We start from the raw sequence: 25,105 nt of genomic DNA, 5'->3' as shown, positions 1-25,105 counted from the left end.
ACTCCCTACCATCTCCTCTGTGTTTCAAGCATCTCTACTCCCTACCACCTCCCGTGTTTCAAGCATCTCTACTCCCTACCATCTCCCGTGTTTCAAGCATCTCTACTCCCTACCATCCCCTGTGTTTCAAGCATCTCTACTCCCTACCATCTCCCGTGTTTCAAGCATCTCTACTCCCTACCATCCCCTGTGTTTCAAGCATCTCTACTCCCTACCATCCTCTGTGTTTCAAGCATCTCTACTCCCAACCATCTTCCGTGTTTCAAGCATCTCTACTCCCTACTGTCTCCCGTGTTTCAAGCATCTCTACTCCCTACCATCTTCCGTGTTTCGAGCATCTCTACTCCCTACCGTCTCCCGTGTTTCAAGCATCTCTACTCCCTACCATCTCCCGTGTTTCAAGCATCTCTACTCCCTACCATCTCCCGTGTTTCAAGCATCTTTACTCCCTACCATCTCCCGTGTTTCAAGCATCCCTACTCCCTACCATCCCCTGTGTTTCAAGCATATCTACTCCCTACCATCCCCTGTGTTTCAAGCATATCTACTCCCTACCATCTCCCGTGTTTCAAGCATCTCTTCTCCCTACCATCCCATTGGTTGCAAGCATCTCTGCTCCCTACCATCCCCTGTGTTTCAAGCATCTCTACTCCATACCGTCTCCTCTGTTCCCGAATCCACCCTGATACAGGCTTTGGGTCGACCCTCCCAGCCCTTGTCAATAGTACAGTACAGCAGGTTGTTGTCGTCACAGCCGCCGGAGTAGCCGTCGTCACAGGAGTACACCGCCACACCCACGGCCAAGGAGTAGTGGACATCGACCATCGCCTTGTCCAGCAGAGGAGGGTTCGGGCATGAGAAGGGGCTCCAGCCGGTCACTGAAAGACGTCCGCAAACATATTGCCAGATGAGTGAGTGGGTTTAACACCGCTTTTAACAGTATTCCAGTTATATCACGGCGTGTCAGCTTAATGTGGGAGGAAAGCCCGAAGTGATGTAAGTCTCAGACGTTTACCATTTCGGTGAAACCCGCAAGCACGGGTATGGTGCAGACAAACCTAGAAACATAATCGGGGCGAACCGGGACTCGAACCCACAATCATAGGTTTCTGGCGTGCCCAAGGGACGCAACTCTGCACAGCGAATAACGGCGCCTTAGGCGACTGGGCCCCCTATTGACAGATGAAAGACCTGATACCTCTTATGAGTGAGGACATTCCACGGCATGGTTTACGACGTTTGTGACACCAAAGGACAGGGGTATGGTGCTGACAAACCAAAGGTCATAGTAAGGTGAATCGGGGATTCGAACTCACGATCAGCGTGTTATATCGAAGAGATGCAAAGGCCTGAAATTTAAGCTACAGGTGTTGGACGTATCAGTTATGTTTGTGGATGTCTACGCAAATTCATTACATGGTAACATTGAAAATATTACAATGAAAATAACAGTTATATAAACTATAAGAATCGTGGAGACAAAATGCTACATGTTTGCAAACAGTACAAACCAATTATAGATGTAATATTTACATAGCAAGGACCTTGGATGCTGATCGAATTCACGGCCAGTAGAGGAAACGCAGTCTATAATTCTTAAACATTAAAATCTGACTTTAACCGAGTTGTATCTAGAAAACCGAAAAACAATGCAGCTGATCAGCCGTGCCTGAAGACGTACGTGTAGCCGTTGGTGTCGGCGTTGACGATGAAGATGCTGTAGACGGAGAGGATCCAAGGGTAGATGGAGCTGCGGATGTCGGAGTAGACGGAGAAGATGTTGCAGATAGAAGTGTAGATGAAGAAGATGCAAGGGTAGATGGAGCTGGTGTTGTCGGGGCAGGTTCTGGCAGGGTCCCGGGGTCAGGGACCCCAGGGGGCAGGAACCTTGCCTCAGTGAGACGCACCAGCCCATAAAGTGACAGAGTCAGGACGCCGGAGAATTGGGTTGTTCCGGCGTCGTGTTCAGCCGTTTTCTTACCGTTTACATAGAGCTGAATAGAAATCGAACACGGTTTAAATAAGTTGGTTGGTTGGTTGGTTGGTTGTTTAAGGCCGCACTCAGCAATATTACAGCTATATGACCGCGGTCTGTAAATAATCGAGTCTGAACCAAACAATCCAGTGCTTAATATCATGAGCATAGATCCACTCAATTTGGATCGATGACATGCATCAACCAAGTCAGCGAGCCTGACCACCCGATCCCGTTAGTCGCCTTTTACGACAAGCATAGTCACCTTTTACGGCAAGCATGGGTTGCTGAAGATCTATTCTACCCCGGATCTTCACGGGTCTGAAACAATAAGACCTCTGGTTATATTTAAATGTAAGTTACTTACAATGTCACTTAGCAAACAAACATTATTTGTACAGGGGCACGGTTGGCCTAGTAGCCCAAGGCGCCGAAATTCGCTTTGCAGAGTTGTGTCCCTCAGTTGTGCAAGGAACCTCTTATCTTGCATACGAATCCTGGATTCGTTTGATAGTGATCTTTGAATGATAATTACCAGCACCACAAAGCACCATACCATTGTTTGTAGGTTTTATCAAAGTGGCAACAGTCTAAGTCCTGCATCGATTCCTCCCACGTTTAGCTTAGCTATGACTGAAACACAGTTCTCAGAAACTTTAATTCACTCGCTCTTCCATCGTTATTTCCAGTCATATGGGATCTGGATTCCTGAGCTGTACCTAAGTTCTGTCAACCTATTGTATAATTGTGTTGCCATGGCAAACGGTAATTTAGACAAGGCATTGAAGTTATAACAAGTATAACAATCTAATATATTATCATTTTCATACAAATGTTTACTTGTATCGGTACTCGCGTTTTTCTGTCTTTTGTCTGCAGCATTACAGCATGAACCGGAAAGATTTGATAAGTAGAGAACAAGTTATAAATGGGTGTACAAATCTTCAAAGTTAAACTTGTTTTGAGATGAATCGGACGTACAATCAGAGCAATGTTATCGATATTTGATGCCTCTCGAAAATATGGGGCGAGTCAGTATAGTTTCACGCGGCTTTTAGCTATATTCCAGCATTGTCACGGCGGGGGACACCAGAAATTGGTTTCACATACTGTGCCAATGTCGAGAATCGAACCTGGGTCTTCAGCGTGACGAGCGAACGCTTTAACAACTAGGCTACCCGACCACCCCTTCGAAAGTATGTTTATGTGATATATGGCTATTGTAATAAAATACTGGAGACATACGTGGTAGGTAGGTAGGTTTGTTGTTTTACTCCGCACTCCGCAATATTCCAGCTATATGACGGCGGTCTGTAAATAATCGAGTCTGGACCAGACAATCCAGTGATTTACGACAAGCATAGTCGCCTGTTACGGCAAGCATGGGTTGCTGAAGAGCTATTCTTAAATAATGATATGCTAAACTACGTCTCATTATGGAACAAGTCATGGATGCACATATATGCATCACACACACAGATTAATATCATAACATTTTCCGAAGGCGAATTAAATGTTACAAACCAACATCTCCGCATACGTACTTCATATTTATTCCGATGAAGGGTAATTCTCCAGGTCGTCTGGGAAGAGGTGAGTGGTCCTGCGATAGAATAGGCTCTACTATTGCTTTCAATGGTGCGCTTTGATATGGAAACGATGAATTTGAAGAGTTGAGATCCATCCTCTCTTAAAGTGATGCCAAAACTGTCAACAATAACAATTGACCAACGGTAACAAAAATAACAAACAACTATTTAAACAACTGCCTGCAATATTTCAGATATATCACACTTCTAGTTACACTGAAAAAAATGGTTAGGGATTATGAATATTTTTGGCGATATTTTAAGTGGTGAAGACTGAGTTTATTTATTTATGGTTGGTTGGTTTGTTTGTTGTTTAACGCCGCACTCAGCAATATTCCAGCTATAAGACGGCGGTCTGTAAATAATCGAGTCTGGACCAGACAATACAGTGATTGACATCATGATCATCGATCCACGCCATTGGGATACGATGACATGCATCAACCAAGTCAACGAGCCTGACCACCCGATCCCGTTAGTCGCCTTATACGACAAGCATAGTCACCTTTTACGGCAAGCATGGGTTGCTGAAGACCTATTCTACCCCGGAATCTCTCTATTTGAATGTGTACGGTACATAAGACCAGTTCATGGTCCCTAACATTAGTTCTTGAGTACTAGTATAAAAAGTCTGGCAAAGCAGTCACTGAACGCATGAAAACGATCTACGCAATATTTCTTGTTTGTTTTATGATTATCTTCACAGCTATAGGTAAACACTCTCGTCTGGACCAGACAATCCAGTGATTCATATCATGAACAACGATCCACGCCGTCGGGGTACGTTAACACGATACCAACCTTGTCACCCAGCCTGAAACTCAATCCCTTAATTCACCTCTTGCGACCAGCATAGGGGACCAATTGTTACCCAGATTTCCATGGGGTCCACGCCATTGCGGCAATTGACATTCAAGACGCACTGAGTCGAAATTCCCACAGGGCGCGCGAGAGTTAAATTCTATATCCGGGTTATTCAAAGTTGAGCAAAGTGCCTGATGTGGAGATAACAAACAAACAAACAACAGCATGCGCAGGCAGTTAGATCGCAGTGCATGAAAAGAGGACAAATTCAAAGCGTAAAATTCATGACCACTTACTCGTTTTGTGTGTTCAGTACCAGTAATATCGAGCTGTTTGCGATTGGAGGACAATCTAATGTCAGTAGGTATCGACCCACGCTCTGCAAAAATAAATCATTCAGTTTGTATTGTGACCTCAATTTGTACTACTTTTAAGACTATCGGCATATTCATAACAACATATTATGGCATTTAATGGCATTGTGTATTCGTGGGAGTCGTGCCATGTTACACTTATCAGAGGGGTACACAAAGTAGGTGATCTAGACTACCAGATGTCGGACTTTCATTGTTATGGAAGCCTCGGTTGCTGAGTGGGTTAGATCGCTGTGTTTGTATGCTGACGATTGTGTGTTTGTGTGCCTCAATCTGAGAATGTGAGTCCGGGATAGGACTTCACCCAAGTACTATAATCTGTACTTCACAAAGAGGGAGTTTAACAAGATTAACGATATTTAGGATAATGATGTCGCAACAAATATATTTCTTCCCAGCCACATATGTTGTAAAAGTGTCATTCTGTGGCGTTTCTTACGTTGTAAAACGCATCTGTCTCCTCAATATCGATCGTACTTGCGAGTTATATCGTTCAATAACAATAATGTTTCAGTTGTCAACATTCCCTTTATGTCGAGCAATATGCCAGCAGCTCTAGCTTTTGGTGTTATATTACTCACCTATTGAGCTACACTCGAGCATACTCTCTCTTCCACGATTTCAAAGTGCGTCATACGATCAAGGTTACAACATTCAATAACTCAGTAAAGCTTTCAAAAAACTTTCATCAGTGACAAAAAAGATATCCGATGTAAATACCGTGTTTTTCAGGTGAACAATTGACTTGTCTTTGCATGTGTTTGTTTCATGCAGAGATTACTTATGATTATAGAAAAAAATTATTCTTTTTTTTTTCAACAAAACTGCAAACGTCTAAGATTAACATCACTTCGGACGTCCCTTCCACATCACACGCCGCGATATAACTGAAATACTGTTCAGACCGGAGTTAAACCTAACTCACTCACTCAAACAAAAGGAATGGGGTTGCAGTGAGCACCAACCTCATCTTCTCGTATCTGCCACACCACACGTCCACACTTCCCAGGAGGGGCGGTCCAGACGTCGTTGTTCCTGCATCTGCTCACGTCGTTACCGTCACAGACGCCGTAGTGTTCACTGACACAGGTGTACCTTGCTACAGCCTCCTGGCCCTCGTACGTCAGCTGGAGAAGATGTCGTCATTACTTTAATAATAAATTGATTATCGTATCACATCCAATTATTAGCAGGCAATAATAACTTAAATATCGTATCACACCTTATTAATTTTGAGGCAATAATATATGAATTATCGTATCACACCTTATTAATTTTGAGGCAATAATAAATTGATTATCGTATCCCACCTTATTCATTTTGAGGCAATAATAAATTTATTATCGTATCACACCTTATTAATTGGGAGGCAAAAAATAATTATACACGAGAACTACATGTATATATGTTTTAATTAATGTGCAAAATTTACAAAACGACTAAAAATGTGAGTGAGTGAGTGAGTGAGTGAGTGAGTATGGTTTTACGCCGCTTTTAGCAATATTCCAGCAATATCACGGCTTTAACCACTAGGCTACCCGACAGCCCCCTAAAAAATGTAGTCATTTAACAAATTGCCTGAAAAATCTGTCTATTCATATTTGATTATGATAATGACTTCCAAAACATTTTGATGTCGTTTTCATCAACCTGGTACTGTTGCAGGATTAAAAGAAAACCTACATTCTTTTGCTTCTAATCCTAGCATGATTACTCACACTGTAATGGGTTTTTTAAGCCCCTTCGACTTTTCGGAGGTTCTGTCAAATATATGGACTGATTTTTTTCAGTCAATTTGTTCCTGATTGAATCAGATCTGACGCACATACTGAACTTACACGTTGACAGTAACATACATATATTAGCACATGGGCTTGTGAGTGAGTTGGGGTTAACGCCGCTTTTAACAGTAATCCAGTTAATTCGCGGCGTGTCAGCTTAATGTGGGAAGAAAAACCCGAAGTGATGGAGGTCTCAGACGTTTACCACTTCGGTGAAACCCACGAGCACGGGTATGGTGCTGACAAACTTAGAAACATAATCGGGGCGAACCGGGATTCGAACCCACAATTATAGGTTTCTGGCGTGCCCAAGGGACGCAACTCTGCATAGCGAATCGCGGCGCCTTAAACGACTGGGCCACCCGTGCCCCCACGCTTGTGTCGTATTGAATATTAACCATATGTCTTTTACATTTCACCAGCGAGAGTTTCTTAAAGATGCAGTGGATGACACACACGATTGTAATAGTCATAATGAAGCTGTAGTGAGAAGGAAGTTGTAGCTGTAGTGACGCTAACAGGGTTAACATGACGTCAACAGTGTGTTGTGACGTCATAATGTTCAAATGATATATTTAGCATCGTCAAATCTCAAGGCAACATCGCTCTACATCATCTCTGATAGTATATATTTCTTTCCATTCCACCAAGACACATATAAACGTTAACTGTTTAGTATCAGCGAAGATAATGAGTGAAGTTTGGAGTGTTTGGAGCAGATTACCGATTAGCATTAAGGAAACATCAATATTGGCCTTCAAACAAAGTGTTTCGCAATAAGTATTTAAACACCTGTAATATTTTTCATTTTATTCGCCTACATGAGAGGTTCCGAAGAGGCACTGCAACTTTGTGGAATTTCCCAAAGAAAGAAAGATGGTTTTGTGGCAGTAGCGACTGTCTGTTTGTTGTGGACCCGTGAAGGTCCGGGGTGAAAAGGTCTTCAGCAACCCATGCATGCCGTAAAAGGTGACTATGCTTGTCGTAAAAGGCGACTAACGGGATCGGGTGGTCAGGCTCGCTGAATTGGTTGATGTATGTCATCGATCCCAAATGCGTGGATTGATGCTCATGATATCAATCACTGTATTGTCTGGTACAGACTCGCTTATTTACAGACCGCCGTCATATAGCTGGAATATTGCTGAGCGCGGCGTTAAACAACAAACCAACCAACCAACCAACTGTTTGTTGTGATGGTCATTGGCATCAAATTATTGAAGCGCTGGTAAAATGCCGAGGGCGGAAGCGAGTGAGTGAATTTAGGGTTACTTCACCTTGTTCTTGTACACAAGCATGACAGCATTGATCGTTCAAGAAGTTTCTGTATGAGTTTCTAGAAGGCTGGTTGTACCTAACCTACGTAAGAGCGACACGAGGGCGAATCTAGTCCTATCTAGTCATCTTTTGGTGTCTTATGTACTTGCTACCTGTGTACTATCATGAATTACGGGACCTGATATTGTAATCATTTTTCTGAAAGCACCATCCAAATGGTCGTGTGTTTCACCAAAAAGGTAAACGTCTACGATTAGAAACACTTCGGACTTCTTACATTAATCTTACACCTCGTAACATTACTTCAATATTGTTCAAAACAGCATTATACCCAACAATTCTGTACATGTTTTTACCCATCCTTACATTAGTAAGCGTCTTATATTCTTATGCACATATTTTAATATCACATATTTTCTTTTTTAGAATTTTAGTGTTAATGTGCAATATGAATTTCTCTTCTCTTATCTTATCTTATCTTATCTCTCAAAACAGTCCTTGCATCACTGAGTAAATTAGCTTCATCTGAATTATGTGTGTCAAACTGTGGTCACATCTCTGAAATGCACATACAGTGCTTGTTCAGAATCTGGAATAAAGGAAATTAAATATACTACACCCGAGTCACTGCTCCGTCAGGGGTCGGAGGGGACACACAGTCAAAGGGACTCCTAGCTGCAACATTTAAGACACTGATTACAACATACAAATTAAAATATTGACACATCGAAGGCTATTTATGTTTATTGTTTTACGCCGCAGTCAGCAATATTCCAGCTGTATCACGGCGGCCTGTAAATAAACGAGCTTGGGTCAGACATACCAGTAATTGATAGTATAAGCAACGTCTAATGGCGACAATGTACGATAAATTGCACTCAACAAATTCACCAAGTTTAACCACCTGGCCCATATTTTACATGGAATATATTCCAGGCTGTAACCGTAACTGATTTCATTTTAAATATACACGAATAAAATCCAGGTTCGCTGCTGATTTCTGTTTTTATATACAAACAAGGGAGATGATGCTAGTTGGAACAGGACGACCACCAAAAGACATGAGTGAGTGAGTGAGTGAGTGAGTAAGTTGGGTTTAACGCCGGTTTTAACATTATTCCAGTTATATCGCGGCGTGTGGGAGGAAAGCCCAAAGTGATGCAGGTCTCAGACGTTTACCACTTCGGTGAAACCCACGAGCACGGGTATGGTGCTGACAAACCTAGAAACATAATCGGGCCGAACCGGGATTCGAACCCACAATCATAGGTTTCTGGCGTATCCAGGGGACGCAACTCTGCACAGCGAATCGCGGCGCCTTAGACGACTGGGCCACCCGTGCCCCCCAAAAAGACATGAAGGTCAACGATGAGTTTTAAGGGGCTTAGAGAACGTTCTCCCGAATGGAATCTGTTACTTGGTTGGTTTGTTGTTTAACGCCGCACTCAGCAATATTCCAGCTATATGACGGCGGTCTGTAAATAATCGAGTCTGGACCAGACAATCCAGTGGTTAATATCATGAACATCCCAATTGCGTGGATCGATGACATGTATCAACCAAGTCAGCAAGCCTGACCACCCGATCCCGTTAATCGCATTTTACGACAAGCATAGTCACCTTTTACGGCAAGCATGGGTTGCTGAAGACCTAATCTACCCCGGAATCTTCACGGGTCGAATACTGATAATCGAGACTGGATATTCCCTGGCATTGATATTTTGTATTTACTGACTTGTACAAACAACAAGTAGGTGACGCAACACGCTTCACTTATCCAGCCTGGGAAGCTACAAAAGTTGAGAATATATGAGAAGCCATTACCGGAGGGTTTTATTTGCTGCATCAAGGCGTGGGTGATGGAAGTAAGGTTGTCCAGCCTCTTAAACAATGGCGTCATCTCTTCCCGACAAGAGCACATACGAGGGGGTGTTGAATACAAGGCAGTGGTAGTTGACGTGGACGTTGTTGTAGATGTAGGTGTGGTAGTTGTTGGGGGCTGTGTTGTAGTTGTTGTTGTTGTTGTTGTCGACTGAGTAGTCATTTTTGTAGTTGTTGCCTTTGTAGTAGTTGTTGCTGGTGCTGTAGTGACTGTTGGAACAACGTAACTATTACTAAAGTGAGACTATTTAAGGCTCTTTTAGCGCAATGGTTGGTTGGTTGTTTTGTTGTTTAACGCCGCACTCAGCAATATTCCAGCTATATGACGGCGGTCTGTAAATAATCGAGTCTTTACCAGACAATCCAGTGATTGATATCATGAGCATCGATCCATGCAATTGGGATTGATGACATGTATCAACCAAGTCAGCGAGCCTGACCACTCGATCCCGTTAGTCGCCTTTTACGACAAGCATAGTCACCTTTTACGGCAAGCATGGGTTGCTGAAGACCTATTCTACCCCGGAATCTTCAATGGACATACAGTACATTTGTAGAGTACCGCTGCATTACGGGGCAGTAGTGTAACGTTGTGTATGTCAGCTTTATCAGATACAACTAACATGTAGATGTATTGTTGAACACATGCTATTTGGTATGAATGTTTCACTATAATCACTTAAGTTTCCTTTTAGATATTGTTGGCGCTGCTGTAAAAGCCAAGAACGTGATGCAAATACTTAAACTTATGTTGATAGAAAAGAAGAATTGACTTGTCTCAGAGTAGTGTCTTCCTGTCAGCACTGACATAATAGATACTCGGACTCGCGAACCGTCTACTACTAAAACAAGTTAAGAACCACCCGATTTTTATTTGTTACCGATCATGTCATGAGAGATTAACTATAGTAATGTGAAATAATCGCTGCCATGACATATTAACTAGATAGTAATGTGCAATAATCGCTGCCATGACAGATTAACTAGATAGTAATGTGAAAGAATCGCTGCCATGACAGATTAACTAGATAGTAATGTGACATAATCGTTGCCATGACAGATTAACTAGATAGTAATGTGACATAATCTCTGCCATGACAGATTAACTAGATAGTAATGTGACATAATCGCTGCCATGACAGATTAACTAGATAGTAATGTGAAATAATCGCTGCCATGACAGATTAACTAGATAGTAATGTGACATAATCGCTGCCATGACAGATTAACTAGATAGTAATGTGACATAATCTCTGCCATGACAGATTAACTAGATAGTAATGTGAACGAATCTCTGCCATGACAGATTAACTACATAGTAATGTGAACGAATCGCTGCCATGACAGATTAACTAGATAGTAATGTGAACGAATCTCTGCCATGACAGATTTACTAGATAGTAATGTGAACGAATCTCTGCCATGACAGATTAACTAGATAGTAATGTGACATAATCTCTGCCATGACAGATTAACTAGATAGTAATGTGAACGAATCTCTGCCATGACAGATTAACTAGATAGTAATGTGACATAATCTCTGCCATGACAGATTAACTAGATAGTAATGTGAAATAATCTCTGCCATGACAGATTAACTAGATAGTAATATGAACGAATCGGGTACGGTGGTCCTTAACTTGTTTTGGGTAGTATATTATTTAAAGCTGGGGGAACACATCCATATTTCTCGGTTCTCATAATTCAGATTTAGCAATATAATGAACACATGCATACTTTCCTCAATGTCCGGCACACAGTCCTTCACTTTTGGGTGGAAGATATATCCCTTGGGACATTCTTGAATCTCCACCGTCCTCTCTCCTCTACAGAACAGATGGTAGCGCGTGCGAGGGATGCCGGGATACGGGATTTCCCCATCCGGTTGCCCAACACAGGAAGCGGAACACGCCATGCAATACTCTCGACCCAGACACCGTCCTATCCTGTATTCGCCTGAACAAATCAGTTTCATGTGAAACAACATGTTTGTTTTGTATGTTTGTTGTTTAACGCCGCACTCCGCAATATTCCAGCTATATATATGACGGCGGTCTGTAAAATAATCAGTTCTGGATAAGACGATCCAGTGATTTACATCATGAGCAGCTGGCATGCATCAACCAAGTCAGCGAGCATGACCACCCGATCCCGTTAGTCGCCTCTTACGAAAAGCATAGTCGCCTTTTACGGCAAGCATGGGTTGCAGAAGACCTATTCTACCTCGGATCTTCACGGGCCCCATGGATGGCATTTGGTTTCAAATTCAATTTAATGCAATTCAAAATTTATGTTAAAGGGGAATAATTCAAATGCGTTGACGCACATTTTGTTATGTGCAAATATAAATACATTTACTTTTCCGGCAAGCATGGGTTGCTGAAGATCTATTTTACCCCGGATCTTCACGGATCGAAACAACATGTATCTGTCGGAACTTTTTAGCATTGTAGTGTTATTCCATGTTGTGTAAGCGCATGACCAAATCAGTTGTCCATCGTCCGTTGTTTATCTGCCGTCTGTCCGTGATCTGTCCTTTTACTATCTGATATATATCCTGAGCAACAAATGTTCCTGTAACGACCATCTTTTCACATTTTTTAATGGGGGTTCCATCTCAGAATGACATGAAACAGCGTACCAAGCACATCCATGTTAATCAAGAATGATTTGGTTCAAAATCACAAGTTTTAAGTGGAAGACATTTTGTGGAGTATGGGTATGTTACCGGGATAAAAAAAGCAGTATTCAGGCTTTTTGGGTTCTCTTTGTCAGTTGACAAGAAAAACGCTCAAATGTTCATGGTTCATCGTCTTCAGAGATTCCACAATTATCGACGATGATCGAAGCTGGAACAATTGAATGATCGGAGGGTCGATATCTACAAACATTGGATCGACAGCTCGATATAACAAGTACTGTACACACAGAGGAGTAAGTGGTCATGAATTGTACCTTTTCAATTGTCTACCTTTTCATACAATGGAGGGGGAACGGGGTAGCCCAGTCGTTAAAGCGTTCGCTCGTCAAGCCGAAGGCCTGGGTTTGATTCCCCACATGGGTACAATGTGTGAAGCCCATTTCTGAGATCCCCCGCCGTGATATTGCTGGAATATTGCTAAAAACGGTGTAAAATCATGCTCACTCACTCACTCCATCCAATGCATTCCATTGACACAGGAAGTGACACGCCGTTTCAACGTGCACAGAAACACAATATTGACTCTGTGGCAACGCTGACGAGAAGCATCCACACTAAAGATTGGCATAGATAACGGAGGATGTCCAGCAATCCCATATTTGGTCACGATACAGAGATTGGAAGGAGCTTGGCATCTATAAATCATCTCAGAGTCACACTATGCAAACTGATCACACGTTTGATTTTCTAAGTTGATGTTAGGCATCGTATTGCCATTCAGTTTCTGACGCATGTTTTTTTGTACTTACAGGGGGATTTCGGCTCAAACTTGTTGCCACACGGGGTTTTGATCATGTCAAACAGCTGACACGTGGCGCTGCTCTCGTCATACAGGTGCATGTACTGGCACTCCGACTGGTAGGGCTTCAGCCCGAAGTGGTGGTACCTCGTACTGCAGTCGTAATAACGAGCGCAGTTCATTGGGTCCCCGAACTTGGCAGAGGGGTTCATCCGGCAGTAGGTGCTGATTGATTCTGGAATTGAACTTTGACATTTGAGTAAAACTAAGATCTTTTATAGATATTTCATTCTTGTATTGAAGACCTTCCCAAGCTGTGTGTGGTCATGGAATAAACTATCATACAAACAGCATGAATCTCTGATGGGCGGCATGGTAACGGAGTTGTTTAAGCATTGGCTGGGCACTCTGAGGACCTGGTTCAATTTCCAACATGGGCACAATGTATGAAGACTATGGTATCCCGGCTGTGATATGACTTGAATCAGTGTATAAAATCCCAAAAAAAAGGGCAGTCAAACAACTGGACTGCAACATTGCAAAGATACCAGACCAGATAAAATGTTGCCAGTCCAGAATTTTCTAGACTAACGAAAACAAGTAACAAAAGGGTATAAACATATGAATAGAACTATTTTATGTTAGTTCTCAGAATATAACAATAAACTGGTGGATTGTCAACTTCATAACCCACGACCAACGGGCGTGCAACTCTTCACAAATGACCTTCCGTCAGCAAAACAGACCGTCTCGAACTGTCGGACAGGCGGGTATTTTAAACACTGCTTGAATAGTGTTGTGAGTGTTAAATCCCAATTCACATCCCGCTCAGAGACAAACCATTCTAAAACGTCGGGTGACGTTCCTTAATACAGTATTTCCCAACCTCTCTATACTATCGCTGCCACCAGTCAACGCTCCTAAATGTGACAGTTGGCTCCAACCATTCTTGGAGTTGAACACTCAACCCACTGACCCTTATGTTTACCAGCAAGTGATGACTGGCATGACACCCAATACTCTTACCCCGGCTAAATTGTTGTCTTTGTTTGTCAATTACTATCATGTAATTTGTGTAGTAAGAATGTAAGGGGGAAGTTGGCTGATTTTCCGTTCGTCGGCAACCTCGAACCAATCTGATAAAACAAACCAAAATGTAAATTTATCTTGGAAATATTGTCAGGCGTAAACCTTTTCAAAATTCACTATGATTGCATTCCCAGACATAAACAAAAGTATAAACATTTCTTCATTTGGGGTTGGAGGTCAGATTACAAGATTCTTGTAATGGCCGCACCCACACTGGTGGCAGCGACGTTACCGGGAGTGTAACGAAGGTGTTACGCGCTGGCAAGGAGAATGGGTATTTCCTTGCGTTCTAAAGTTGAATTTGGGGGCGGTCGGGTAGCCTAGTGGTTAAAGCGTTCGCTCGTCACGCCGAAGACCCGGGTTCGATTCCCGACATGGGTATAATGTGTGAAGCGCATTTCTGGTGTCCCCCGCCGTGATATTGCTGGAATATTGCTAAAAGCGGCGTAAAACCATACTCACTCACTAAAGTTGAATTGGAATGTGCAGAGACGGTATTTAGCGCATGATGTCTTGTCGTGAAAAATCACTTATATGTGGAAGAATTGTATTTATGTTTTTGATGTAACGAATACCTTATTCTTGATTATTTTGTAGATTTTTTTCAAATATAACTCCCTTCGAAATTGTTATTTTAAAATTGCGATTCTACAATAGTTAAGGTCATTGAACTGCATGAGTGAGTGAGTGAGTTAAAATGTAACGTCTCATCGGCATTATTTCAGCCATATAGCGACGAGACCAAGTTAATATATTCACAATTTAGTTATTAGTGCAAATTTGTATTTAAAAACAAGTTGTGAAACATATTTGAGAATAATATATTTAGAAACAATTCATGAAACATATTTGAGCATAACAATATTATATATACAGTTATAAAACACGGGCTATAGGCCACAACTAACCAAAGCTAGACCATCTCACTGGGGATCATGGGGACTTACAGTACCTCTGCTTCCTGCATGATACCCCAGCAGGATTTACGTCATCACTTTAGCCAGTGGTGGTTGTGAACAATACTAGCCAATATTAAAAAATACTCAGCAATGAGGCTTAAAAACACTGGTTGATGATAGTTACATCGATTATGCTAGGATTACATGCCACACAGGGGGGCAATAATTTTACGATACTTTAACCCACTGGACAGAGCCTTCAATAAAGTCAGTAGATAATAGCATCACACCAAATTTAAAAACAAACATTTAAATGTTCACATACATATTTAAAATTTATTATACAGACCAATTTCTTTCAAATACCTGATAAGATGCCCGCTGACACGGGAAAAGAGATCTTTCAGATTTACGCTTTGATAATGTGAATCCCTTGCGATTGCAAAGGCCACACAGTCAAGCAATATATGCTTGAACTAGACGAACCTTCGGCAAGTTACACAACCTCAACCATGCTGCACATGGGATCTTGCCCTAGGGTATATGCGTTTTGTCATACAGAACACCTTGACGACCCGGTAAAGTCGGCGTGCAGATCGTGTTAGCAACAGCAACAACTCTACACTGACTGAGGACAGGATACATTAAATACCGCCGTAGGAGTCACCAGGCAGGTGTCAGGGTAAATATGTACATTAAACAAAGACAATTACAAGAAAAATGACATTTGCAAAAACAAAATGCGTGACTAGCTGATGAATATCCTATTTCAACTCGCATTTTTAAGTTTAAAAAGTTTACGGTTAACATTGTAACAAAGGTAACGAATGCCGTTTTGAACATTCTATAAATGGCAAGCTTCATGTAATATATCGCTGACTGTGTAACTTTCAATCCATTTTTCTATCATTAAGCACGCCTGATCAACCTGGTATCTCAAACAATAGATGCAGTTTGTGAAAATATCCCAGCGACATCACCCGGATTTGCAACTGCCCTGATTATAGCAGCATGAATAATGCTAATGTGTCTACATGTTCATGTTCCCAACATCATTCGATGGGCGAGTTTCCGGAGTGTATTTATGAATAATGCTAATGTGTCTACATATTCATGTTCCCAACATCATTCGATGGGCGAGTTTCCGGAGTGTATTTAGTTTCTTACTTGAAACCATCTGATACTTAAACTATTACAACGTTTGTTTGTTTGTTGTTGTTTAACGCCGCACTCAGCAATATGCCAGCTGTATGACGGCGGTCTGTAAATAATCGAGTCTGGACCAGACAATCCAGTGATTGACATGAGCATCGATCCATGAATTTGGTTGGTTGGTTGTTTAACGCCGCACTCAGCAATATTCCAACTATATGACGGCGGTCTGTAAATAATCGAGTCTGGACAAGACAATCCAGTGATTAATATCATGAGCATCGATCCACGCAATTGGGATCGATGACATGCATCAACCAATTCAGCGAGCTGACCATCCGATCCCGTTAGTCGCATTTAACGACAAGCATAGTCACCTTTTACGGCAAGCAATGGGTTGCTGAAGACCTATTCTACCCTGGATCTTCACGAGTATACGGCTATACGGCATACATTTGAGCATACATTTATTACTTAGTTCAATCTCTTTAAACTTAGATATTATTCTCCTATACACCTCTCTGCGTGAAGATCCATGTCACGATATGGCTGAAATATTGCCGATGTAACTCACTCACTGCGTGACATCTCCACAGAAGGTTGCCTAGTCTAACAGAAGGCTGAGTGGGTTCCTGAGCAAATCAGATGTCTTCTTCCTAAAATGATTCGGCTTCATTTTTGTACCACCTCGTTTCAAAATTTAAATGTTCTCTCTTTTGAATGCAGGTGCCATGTCGTTCAGAAACAACATGGTGTATTAAATATCCGCAACAATATTATGGCGCAGCCTTAATCATTTACATTCGGAACGTGTCGCTTTAGTTCGTTTTCGAGATACATAACTCAGATATGTGTGGTTTGAATGCTTCGCTCAGCCTGACCGAGAAATTAGAAGCCTCGCTGATTGGCTGGTAAGACAGTTGACCTGACACGACGTTGTATGTTGGTGTCCTCAGATCGTCACGCACAGAGATATTTACTTAGCTATTTAATAATTATTCTTATTGAGTCACTATATTTTGTGCCGTAGTCAGAAAATATTGCAGTTATATAATAATCATGTGATATTTGGAACTATGAGCTCTGCATTTTCCACGTGAGTTAAAAGAGTTTTAATGGAAAATTATTATTGTACATGCGTGTATTTGTAGAAGCAAGGTATATACTTAACAACAAAAATTAGGGATCACAAATATTAATTTGGATTTTTTTTTATGAAATTGGTGTTCTCAGTCTTCACTACAAAAGAAATCCATACAATAATCATGATCCCTAACTTTATTTGTTGAGTATACATACTATCTGTTCATTACATTATGTGAGTGCGCTTTTAATAACCACATGATTATAAAGAATACATTTTTTAATACTCACGAATGAATGTTGGATTTGGCAAATGCAAGTGATACCGAGACACCAGGAGAATGAGTGACTACCGTTTGACTCAGTTTTATCAATATTCCAGCTGGAATGCCGCGAATTAACTCATGCATTGTTATCGGATGGGGAATGGTACCCGAGCCGTGTTATTTTTTGGATGTTTCTAAACTAAAGTCAGGCCATATTCTCTTCAATAAAGCTGTAATCAGTTTACTTACTTTGATAATTTGATGTGCATGTTTTGTCGACTGGATCGAAGACTTCCTCTGAAAATGTACATATTAAATGCGACATAATTTTCCCTCCTTTACAGAGGATGTGTTCAGGTGAGTAGATAGTTCCGGGTTTTGGTGCATAGCCATCTTGTACACACTGACTGGACACAGAGACACACTCGGTCTTGTAATCACCTGAAAACAGGACAAAAGTGAACGGTAAAATGAATGAGTGAGTGAGTGAGTTCGGTTTAACGCCGCTTTTAACAGTATTCCAGTTACATCGCGGCGTGTCAGCTTAATGTGGGAGGAAAGCCCGAAGTGATGCAGGTCTCAGACGTTTACCACTTCGGTGAAACCTACGAGCACGGGTATGGTGCTGACAAACCTAGAAACGTAATCGGAGCGAACCGGGATTCGAACCCACAATCATAGGTTTCTGGCGTGCCCAAGGGACGCAACTCTGCACAGCGAATCGCGGCGCCTTAGACGACTGGGCCACCCGTGGCCCCGTATAATGAATGAAGGAATGAATATATGGATGAATAAATGAAAATATGGATGAATGAGTGAGTGGGTACGGTTTTACTCCGCTTTTAGCAATATTCCAGCAATATCACAGCAATATCAAAATGGGCTTCACACATTGTACCCATGTCGGGAATCGAACCCGGGTCTTCGGTGTGACGAGCAAAAGCTTTAACCACAAGGCTACCCGACCGCCCACCAATGAAAGAATGAATGAAAGAATGAAATATATACTTCTTAATATATCAACAATATGTGGGATTTTTAACTTAGCATTGACAAAATAGTATTTTGTCAACATTTGTCAGTCATTACAGACACGCCCTTTAGATTAATTGATTAACGCGTTACTGAGCAATATTCCAGCTTTTTGACAATGGTCTGTAAATAATCGACTCTGGACCAGACAATCCTGCGATCGACATCATGAGCATCGATATACGCTATTGGGATACGATGACGTGCATCAACCAAGTCAGCGTGCCTGACCACCTGATCCCGTTAGTCGCCTCTTACGATGCTTACGGCAAACATGGCATGGGTTGCTGAAGACCAAGTTTAACCCGGATCTTCACGGGTTTCATCACACAGCTAAACTATCTGATACTGCATAGGTAGTACAAAAATAAAATAAGATACCTTTGTGAGAAAATCCCTATTGTACATTAAATTACCTCCTGCAGCATCATTATTTGGCTGAATCGTGGGAAATAAAATACTTTTATATGTAGTTTATTAGAGTCACCGGGTCGTAAAACGAAGCTCGTCACGGTCAAGTGACTATAGCGCTTTCCCCACTTGACTATCCGGCGGTCGGCACAGTTCGGGACCGTCCGGCACAGCTCGGGGTATTTACGTTCATTAGCGTTTCGTAAGAGAATTTTGTTGCCAGCAATTTTTATTCTCTAGCAGTTTTAGTCGCATACCTTTATCATGTTCTGATTTGATATATGATATCTCATATGACAGCTTAGTCAGTGTTGAAAGTGTTCGAAACTTTGATTTTCGCGCAGTAGCGGGATTATATCATGCTAGGTAGATATTTCTCATGTATGTATGGTGACTTGTGCCACCTTATTAATTGTGAATATCTGGTTGTAAATGTTTAATGATACCGTTGTATAGCCTATGTTCACCGCTTTATTTTGGTATCTACTTCTCCAAATTTGCATTAGTAGTTAGTTTGATGTTCGGGTTTTCCCTATTTTAAAAGCACAACTCTCCAACCTCATCAGGCTATAGCATTTCCCGGCTAGGAAGAGGGCGTTGTCGTCTCCGATGCTGTCATGTGTATCTACCGACAGGATCGCTAGACCGTAAACGGGTCGCTTTGTCACTCAGTGGTCAGGTCGAAAATGAGTTTCGCTAGTAAGTAATTATGGGCCGATTTTAGATCTTGTACTGACTTACTTCTGGTGTTACTTTGCTAAAAATAATTGGTTTAGGTGTTATAGTGTTACATATTATAACCTTTTTTCTAGTAATCTGTGAATAAACAATTTTCCCGGGATTGCCTAATTTAGGTAAAGTACCATTATATTATTGGGAGTTAAGTTACTCTTCCGGTAAAGTACCTGTATATTCTGGAAGTCTAGAATGTTCTAACTCAGTCCAAGCGGCTTTAGTTTTTAAGGCTGTATTTTTATTCAGGCGTTTTCGTCTATCTTAATTGAAGAAGAGACTTATCTTAGGGATGGGCTCTCCTTTCTCACTATCTAACCAAGACGAAGTTATTCGTTCAGTTGAGCGTTGAGTTAATGAACTCCTAAGTGTCCCAATATTACTGCGGGGGACACCAGAAATGGGCTTCACACATTGTACCCATGTCGGGAATCAACCTTGGTCTTCGGCTTTATCTACCAGGCTACCCCACCGCGCCTAATAGCTGTTATACAACTGTTGTTTCACAAATCAGCTCCGACAGCGGTCTGTAAAATAAACGAGTCTGGACCAGACAATCCAGTAATTGACATAATGAACATCGATCCACGCAATTGGGATCGATGACATGTATCAACCAAGTCAGCGAGCCTGACCACCCGATCCCGTTAGTCGCCTTTTACGACAAGCATAGTCGCCTTTACGACAAGAGTGGGTTGCTGAAGACCTACATGACATTGTATTCTATCCCGGATCTTCACGGGTCGCTGTGATCTTTTACCACCTTTACTGTTATTACTTTATGTATATTAAATGACACACCCTGGTCTCCGGGGCACAGCTCTGTGACATTACTTTGCTTGCTTTCTTGTTTAAAGCCGCACTCAGCAATACGGCGGTCTGTAAATAATCGACTCTGGACCAGACAATCCAGTGATTGACATCACGATCATCATCTATGCAATGGGGATGAGAAAGTCAGAGCCTGATCACCCGGTCTCGTTAGTCGCCACTTACGGCAAGCATAGTCACCTTTTACGGCAAGCATGGGTTGCTGAAGACTTATTCTACCCCGGATCTTCACGGATCGGACCTGTAGTTACTTACACTTGGTGGGAGGGGGGTTGTTGCAGGATATTTCGTTATTCGGATGATTTTCTCTGCATGTTGCAAGCTCTGGGTCAAACAACGTGGGGTAGGGGCATTCGTTCTCGTAGACCTTCAGTCCAAAGGTCGTGTTGTCCGTTTTACGGGAACAGTCGTAAAACATTGCACAACTGTCCGGATGAGGAAACTGTAAGTGGTTGTAGATACGACAGTATCTGCGTGCGATAACTGAAATAACAGAGATACAGAATATTTGATTAGGTTTGTTTGGCTTATCTGTTGTTTAACGCTGACTCAGCAATATTCCAGCTTTATGACGGCGGTTTGTAAATGATCGATTCTGGACCAGACAATCCAGTGGTTGACATCATGAGCATCGATCCACACAATTGGGATACGATGTCATGAATCAACCCAGTTGGCGAGCCTTACCACCCGATCACGTTAGTCGTCTCTTACGACAAGCATAGTCGCCTTTACGGCAAGTATGGGTTGCTGAAGACCTATTCTACCCCGGATCTTCACGTGTGCAAAAGGCAAAACAGTGATGAATGGATTGCTAAAATAAGTGACGACACCAGGTGTTCAAATTGTAGTACTCACATTCCTTGTTGATGCACGAAGGGGAAAACCTGACACAGTTTTGAGACGTAGGATCGAATCTCAGTGATGTGGGACAATTGATCCAAACTCCCTGGGTCATGATGCCCTGGGTGTAGCAGTGGAGGTACCCCGTGCAGTCCCAGGGGACCTGAGTCAGACCTGACGACCTCTTGCAGAACAGGTTGACCAGCCAGCGGGGAGCATGGCCGCTCTTCAGCGTCTCCCCTTCAGCTAGTAACATCAGCAGCAGCAGCGACAACCACGCCCACGATGTCATCCTGTAGCCGACTAAAACACATTTAATCCCGATTTGTGACAAAACTATTCAGCTGAAGATATATTAGTTGAATTTATTACTGGTTGACAATCGGCTACAAAATAATATTAATCCACAACATATTTTAACGGGTCTTCATCAACCCATAAAAGGCGACTATGCTTGTCGTAAAAGGCGACCAACGGGATCGGGTGGTCAGACTCGCTGACTTGGTTGATGCATGTCATCGATCCCAAATGCGTGGATCGATGCTCCTAATATCAATCACTGGACTGTTTGGTCCAGACTCGATTTTTTACAGACCGCCGTCAAATAGCTGGAATATTGCTGAGTGCGGCGTAAAACAACAAAACAACCAACCAACAAACATGCATCGCTGCGGGACTTCAGCCCATATAACTGACACACTATGTCAAGAATCAGAATGAGATACACAGCGATATTACTGTTCACTGTTCCAGGTGTGCCTAACTCCTGGAGGGCGCAATCTGTCAGTCCAGTAGTGAGTCAACACATTCTCCTTCTAGTTGCAACTAATACATCTTTAAACCCTACGCATCGATGCTATGTATAAGTTTCTTTTTCACAATTGTATTCAAGTATTTCCTACACAATATGTAAATACCTATTGTTTTTCGATACACACATCTTTGTTCAAAACAGTTCACGATAAATACAGATCAGGGCACGGAGGTAAAAGACCCGTGAAGATTCCGGGATAGAATAGGTCTTCAGCAACCCATACTTGCCGTAAAAGGCGACTATGCTTGCCGTAAAGGCGACCAACGGGATCGGGTGGTCAGGCTCGCTGACTTGGTTGATGCATGTCATCGATCCCAAATGCGTGGACCGATGCTCCTAATATTAATCACTGGACTGTTTGGTCCAGACTCGATTTTTTACAGACCGCCGTCAAATAGCTGGAATATTGCTGAGTGCGGCGTAAAACAACAAAACAACCACCCAACAAACATGCATCGCTGCGGGACTTCAGCCCATATAACTGACACACTATGTCAAGAATCAGAATGAGATACACAGCGATATTACTGTTCACTGTTCCAGGTGTGCCTAACTCCTGGAGGGCGCAATCTGTCAGTCCAGTAGTGAGTCAACACATTCTCCTTCTAGTTGCAAGTAATACATCTTTAAATACCCTGCGCATCAATGCCATGTACACGTTTCTTTTTCACAATTATATTCAAGCATTTCCTACACAATATGTAAATACCTATTGTTTTTCGATACACACATCTTTGTTCAAAACAGTTCACGATAAATACAGATCAGGGCACTGAGGTAAAAGACCCGTGAAGACTCCGGGATAGAATAGGTCTTCAGCAACCCATACTTGCCGTAAAAGGCGACTATGCTTGTCGTAAAAGGCGACTAACGGGATCGGGTGGTCAGGCTCGCTGACTTGGTTGATGCATGTCATCGATCCCAATGGCGTGGATCGATGCTCATGATGTCAATTACTGGATTGTCTGGTCCAGGCTCGATTATTTTATAGACCGCCGTCATATAGCTGGAATATTGCTGAGTGCGGCGTTAAACAACTAACAAACAAACAAACTGAGGTAAAATATTTTTTCAGAGAGCACATACGCGTGACCTGTTATGGTACATAACAGAGTGGGAACTAGAATAGTCGATACTGGTATGAAATAACAGGCTTGCACATTTGAATACATTGGCCAGAGACCATATACCGAGGGATATTGCCTCTGAATTGGTGTTTTTTTAGGCTTTCAATTATTTACGAGGGTGCATGTCCATGTGATGGTACGGAGCTTCATCACTGTACAAAATCTCAGGATTGATAAGGGTGGTTTGTTGTTTAACGCCGCACTCAGCAATATTCCAGCTATATGACGGCGGTCTATAAAATAATCGAGCCTGGACCAGACAATCCAGTAATTGACATCATGAGCATCGATCCACGCCATTGGGATCGATGACATGCATCAACCAAGTCAGCGAGCCTGACCACCCGATCCCGTTAGTCGCCTTTTACGACAAGTATGGGTTGCTGAAGACCTATTCTACCCCGGAATCTTCAATTGGCCCGTGAAGATCCGGGGTAGAATGGGTCTTCAGCAACCCTTGTTGCTACATAAGGTGACTGTGCGAGTCGTAAGAGGCGGGATTTGGGGGTCAGGCTCGCTGACTTGGTTGATGCATGTTATCGATTCCCAGTTGCGTAGATCTATGTTCATGTTGTTAATCATTGGATTGTCTGGTCCAGACTCGATTATTCATATAGCTGGAATATTGCGGCGTTAAACAACAAATAAACAAACGAACACTTCATTAATATACAAAAGCACATACAACATATAAATTACTAAAATGTTTACTTTGGTTTTGAATGTGTACATAGGAGAGGAACATGCAAAGCAAACAATCTGTTTAAGCAACACAAGACTTCGGTGAACCGGACGAGAGACCGACCACATCCCAGTTCTAGCGTCACGCAACACAAAGACATGCACTGTGCTTATATAAGCCTCACCTTGATGTTGGTGTCAGAGCGCAACGAAATCACGACTGTCGGAATCCACGGTAAGTGTGGTATGTACGCCTAACAGAGCGTCTAGCTCACACCGCAACAGATTATGCGCACACGATTTGGCTGCAGGGAACACGTCCACGTGCAATCCCCAATCATTAATGTTATTTTAAGAAGTTGGCGTTCATGTTACACGTCAGTGACCTTTATTTATTACAACGTAATTTGTATGTGACGTTTGAATTCAAATCTTGTAATGACATACTGTCATGTTTGCTGCTCTGCCCGGCCTCTGTCGTTGACAGTTTGATTACCTAACGAAGAATGCTCAACGCTGTTTTCGCTTTGAAACGACTTACCCAAAATACTGAGAATTTATATTGTGAAAAGATCGTTCAACAGAACTAGGAAGCTAAATTAAAAAGAAAATGTATTTTACCCGTCTCGTGAGCCTGGTTTGGTTTGGTTTGTTTGTTGTTTATCGCCGCACCCATAATTTAATCGAGTCTGGACCAGACAATCCAGTGATTGATATCATGAGCATCGATCCACGCAATTGGGATCGAAGACATGCTTCAAATCAAGTCAGCCAGCCTGACCACCCGATCCCGTTAGTCACATTTAACGGCAAGCTTGGGTTGCTGAAGACCTATTCTACCCCGGATCTTCACGGGTCCGTATGGCTGGACATTACCTTAATATATATATATATATATATATATATATATATATATATATATATATATATATATATTTTAATAATGAGTCAAGTGAAATCTAAAATGTAGTGCGTGACACAATAATAAAATATGTTTCTTCTGTAATGCACAGTTTCCACACG

At 42.1% G+C, this 25,105-nt stretch overlaps 1 protein-coding gene across 1 annotated transcript in view; it reads right to left on the bottom strand.

The window, feature by feature from the left end:
• LOC139448574 (uncharacterized) overlaps nucleotides 1-21,752 on the bottom strand; it is a 51,385-nt gene extending 29,633 nt beyond the window's left edge. Inside the window, exons 1-12 of the mRNA XM_071230143.1 lie at nucleotides 21,476-21,752; nucleotides 20,873-21,100; nucleotides 17,861-18,052; nucleotides 13,133-13,357; nucleotides 11,420-11,638; nucleotides 9,626-9,892; nucleotides 8,421-8,476; nucleotides 5,708-5,869; nucleotides 4,665-4,747; nucleotides 3,520-3,682; nucleotides 1,682-1,994; nucleotides 658-878 (exon numbers count right to left, since the gene is read on the bottom strand). Of these exons, the coding sequence (XP_071086244.1) occupies nucleotides 658-878; nucleotides 1,682-1,994; nucleotides 3,520-3,682; nucleotides 4,665-4,747; nucleotides 5,708-5,869; nucleotides 8,421-8,476; nucleotides 9,626-9,892; nucleotides 11,420-11,638; nucleotides 13,133-13,357; nucleotides 17,861-18,052; nucleotides 20,873-21,100; nucleotides 21,476-21,752 (2,406 nt within the window). The remainder of the gene's footprint in view (nucleotides 1-657; nucleotides 879-1,681; nucleotides 1,995-3,519; nucleotides 3,683-4,664; nucleotides 4,748-5,707; nucleotides 5,870-8,420; nucleotides 8,477-9,625; nucleotides 9,893-11,419; nucleotides 11,639-13,132; nucleotides 13,358-17,860; nucleotides 18,053-20,872; nucleotides 21,101-21,475) is intronic.
• Between the last annotated feature and the right edge of the window lie 3,353 nt (nucleotides 21,753-25,105).

Source organism: Haliotis cracherodii, unplaced genomic scaffold (genome assembly GCF_022045235.1).
Source record: "Haliotis cracherodii isolate W230 unplaced genomic scaffold, xgHalCrac1.p SCAF_7, whole genome shotgun sequence".
Lineage (NCBI taxonomy): Eukaryota > Metazoa > Mollusca > Gastropoda > Lepetellida > Haliotidae > Haliotis > Haliotis cracherodii.
This window is presented reverse-complemented; position numbering and strand designations above follow the sequence as displayed.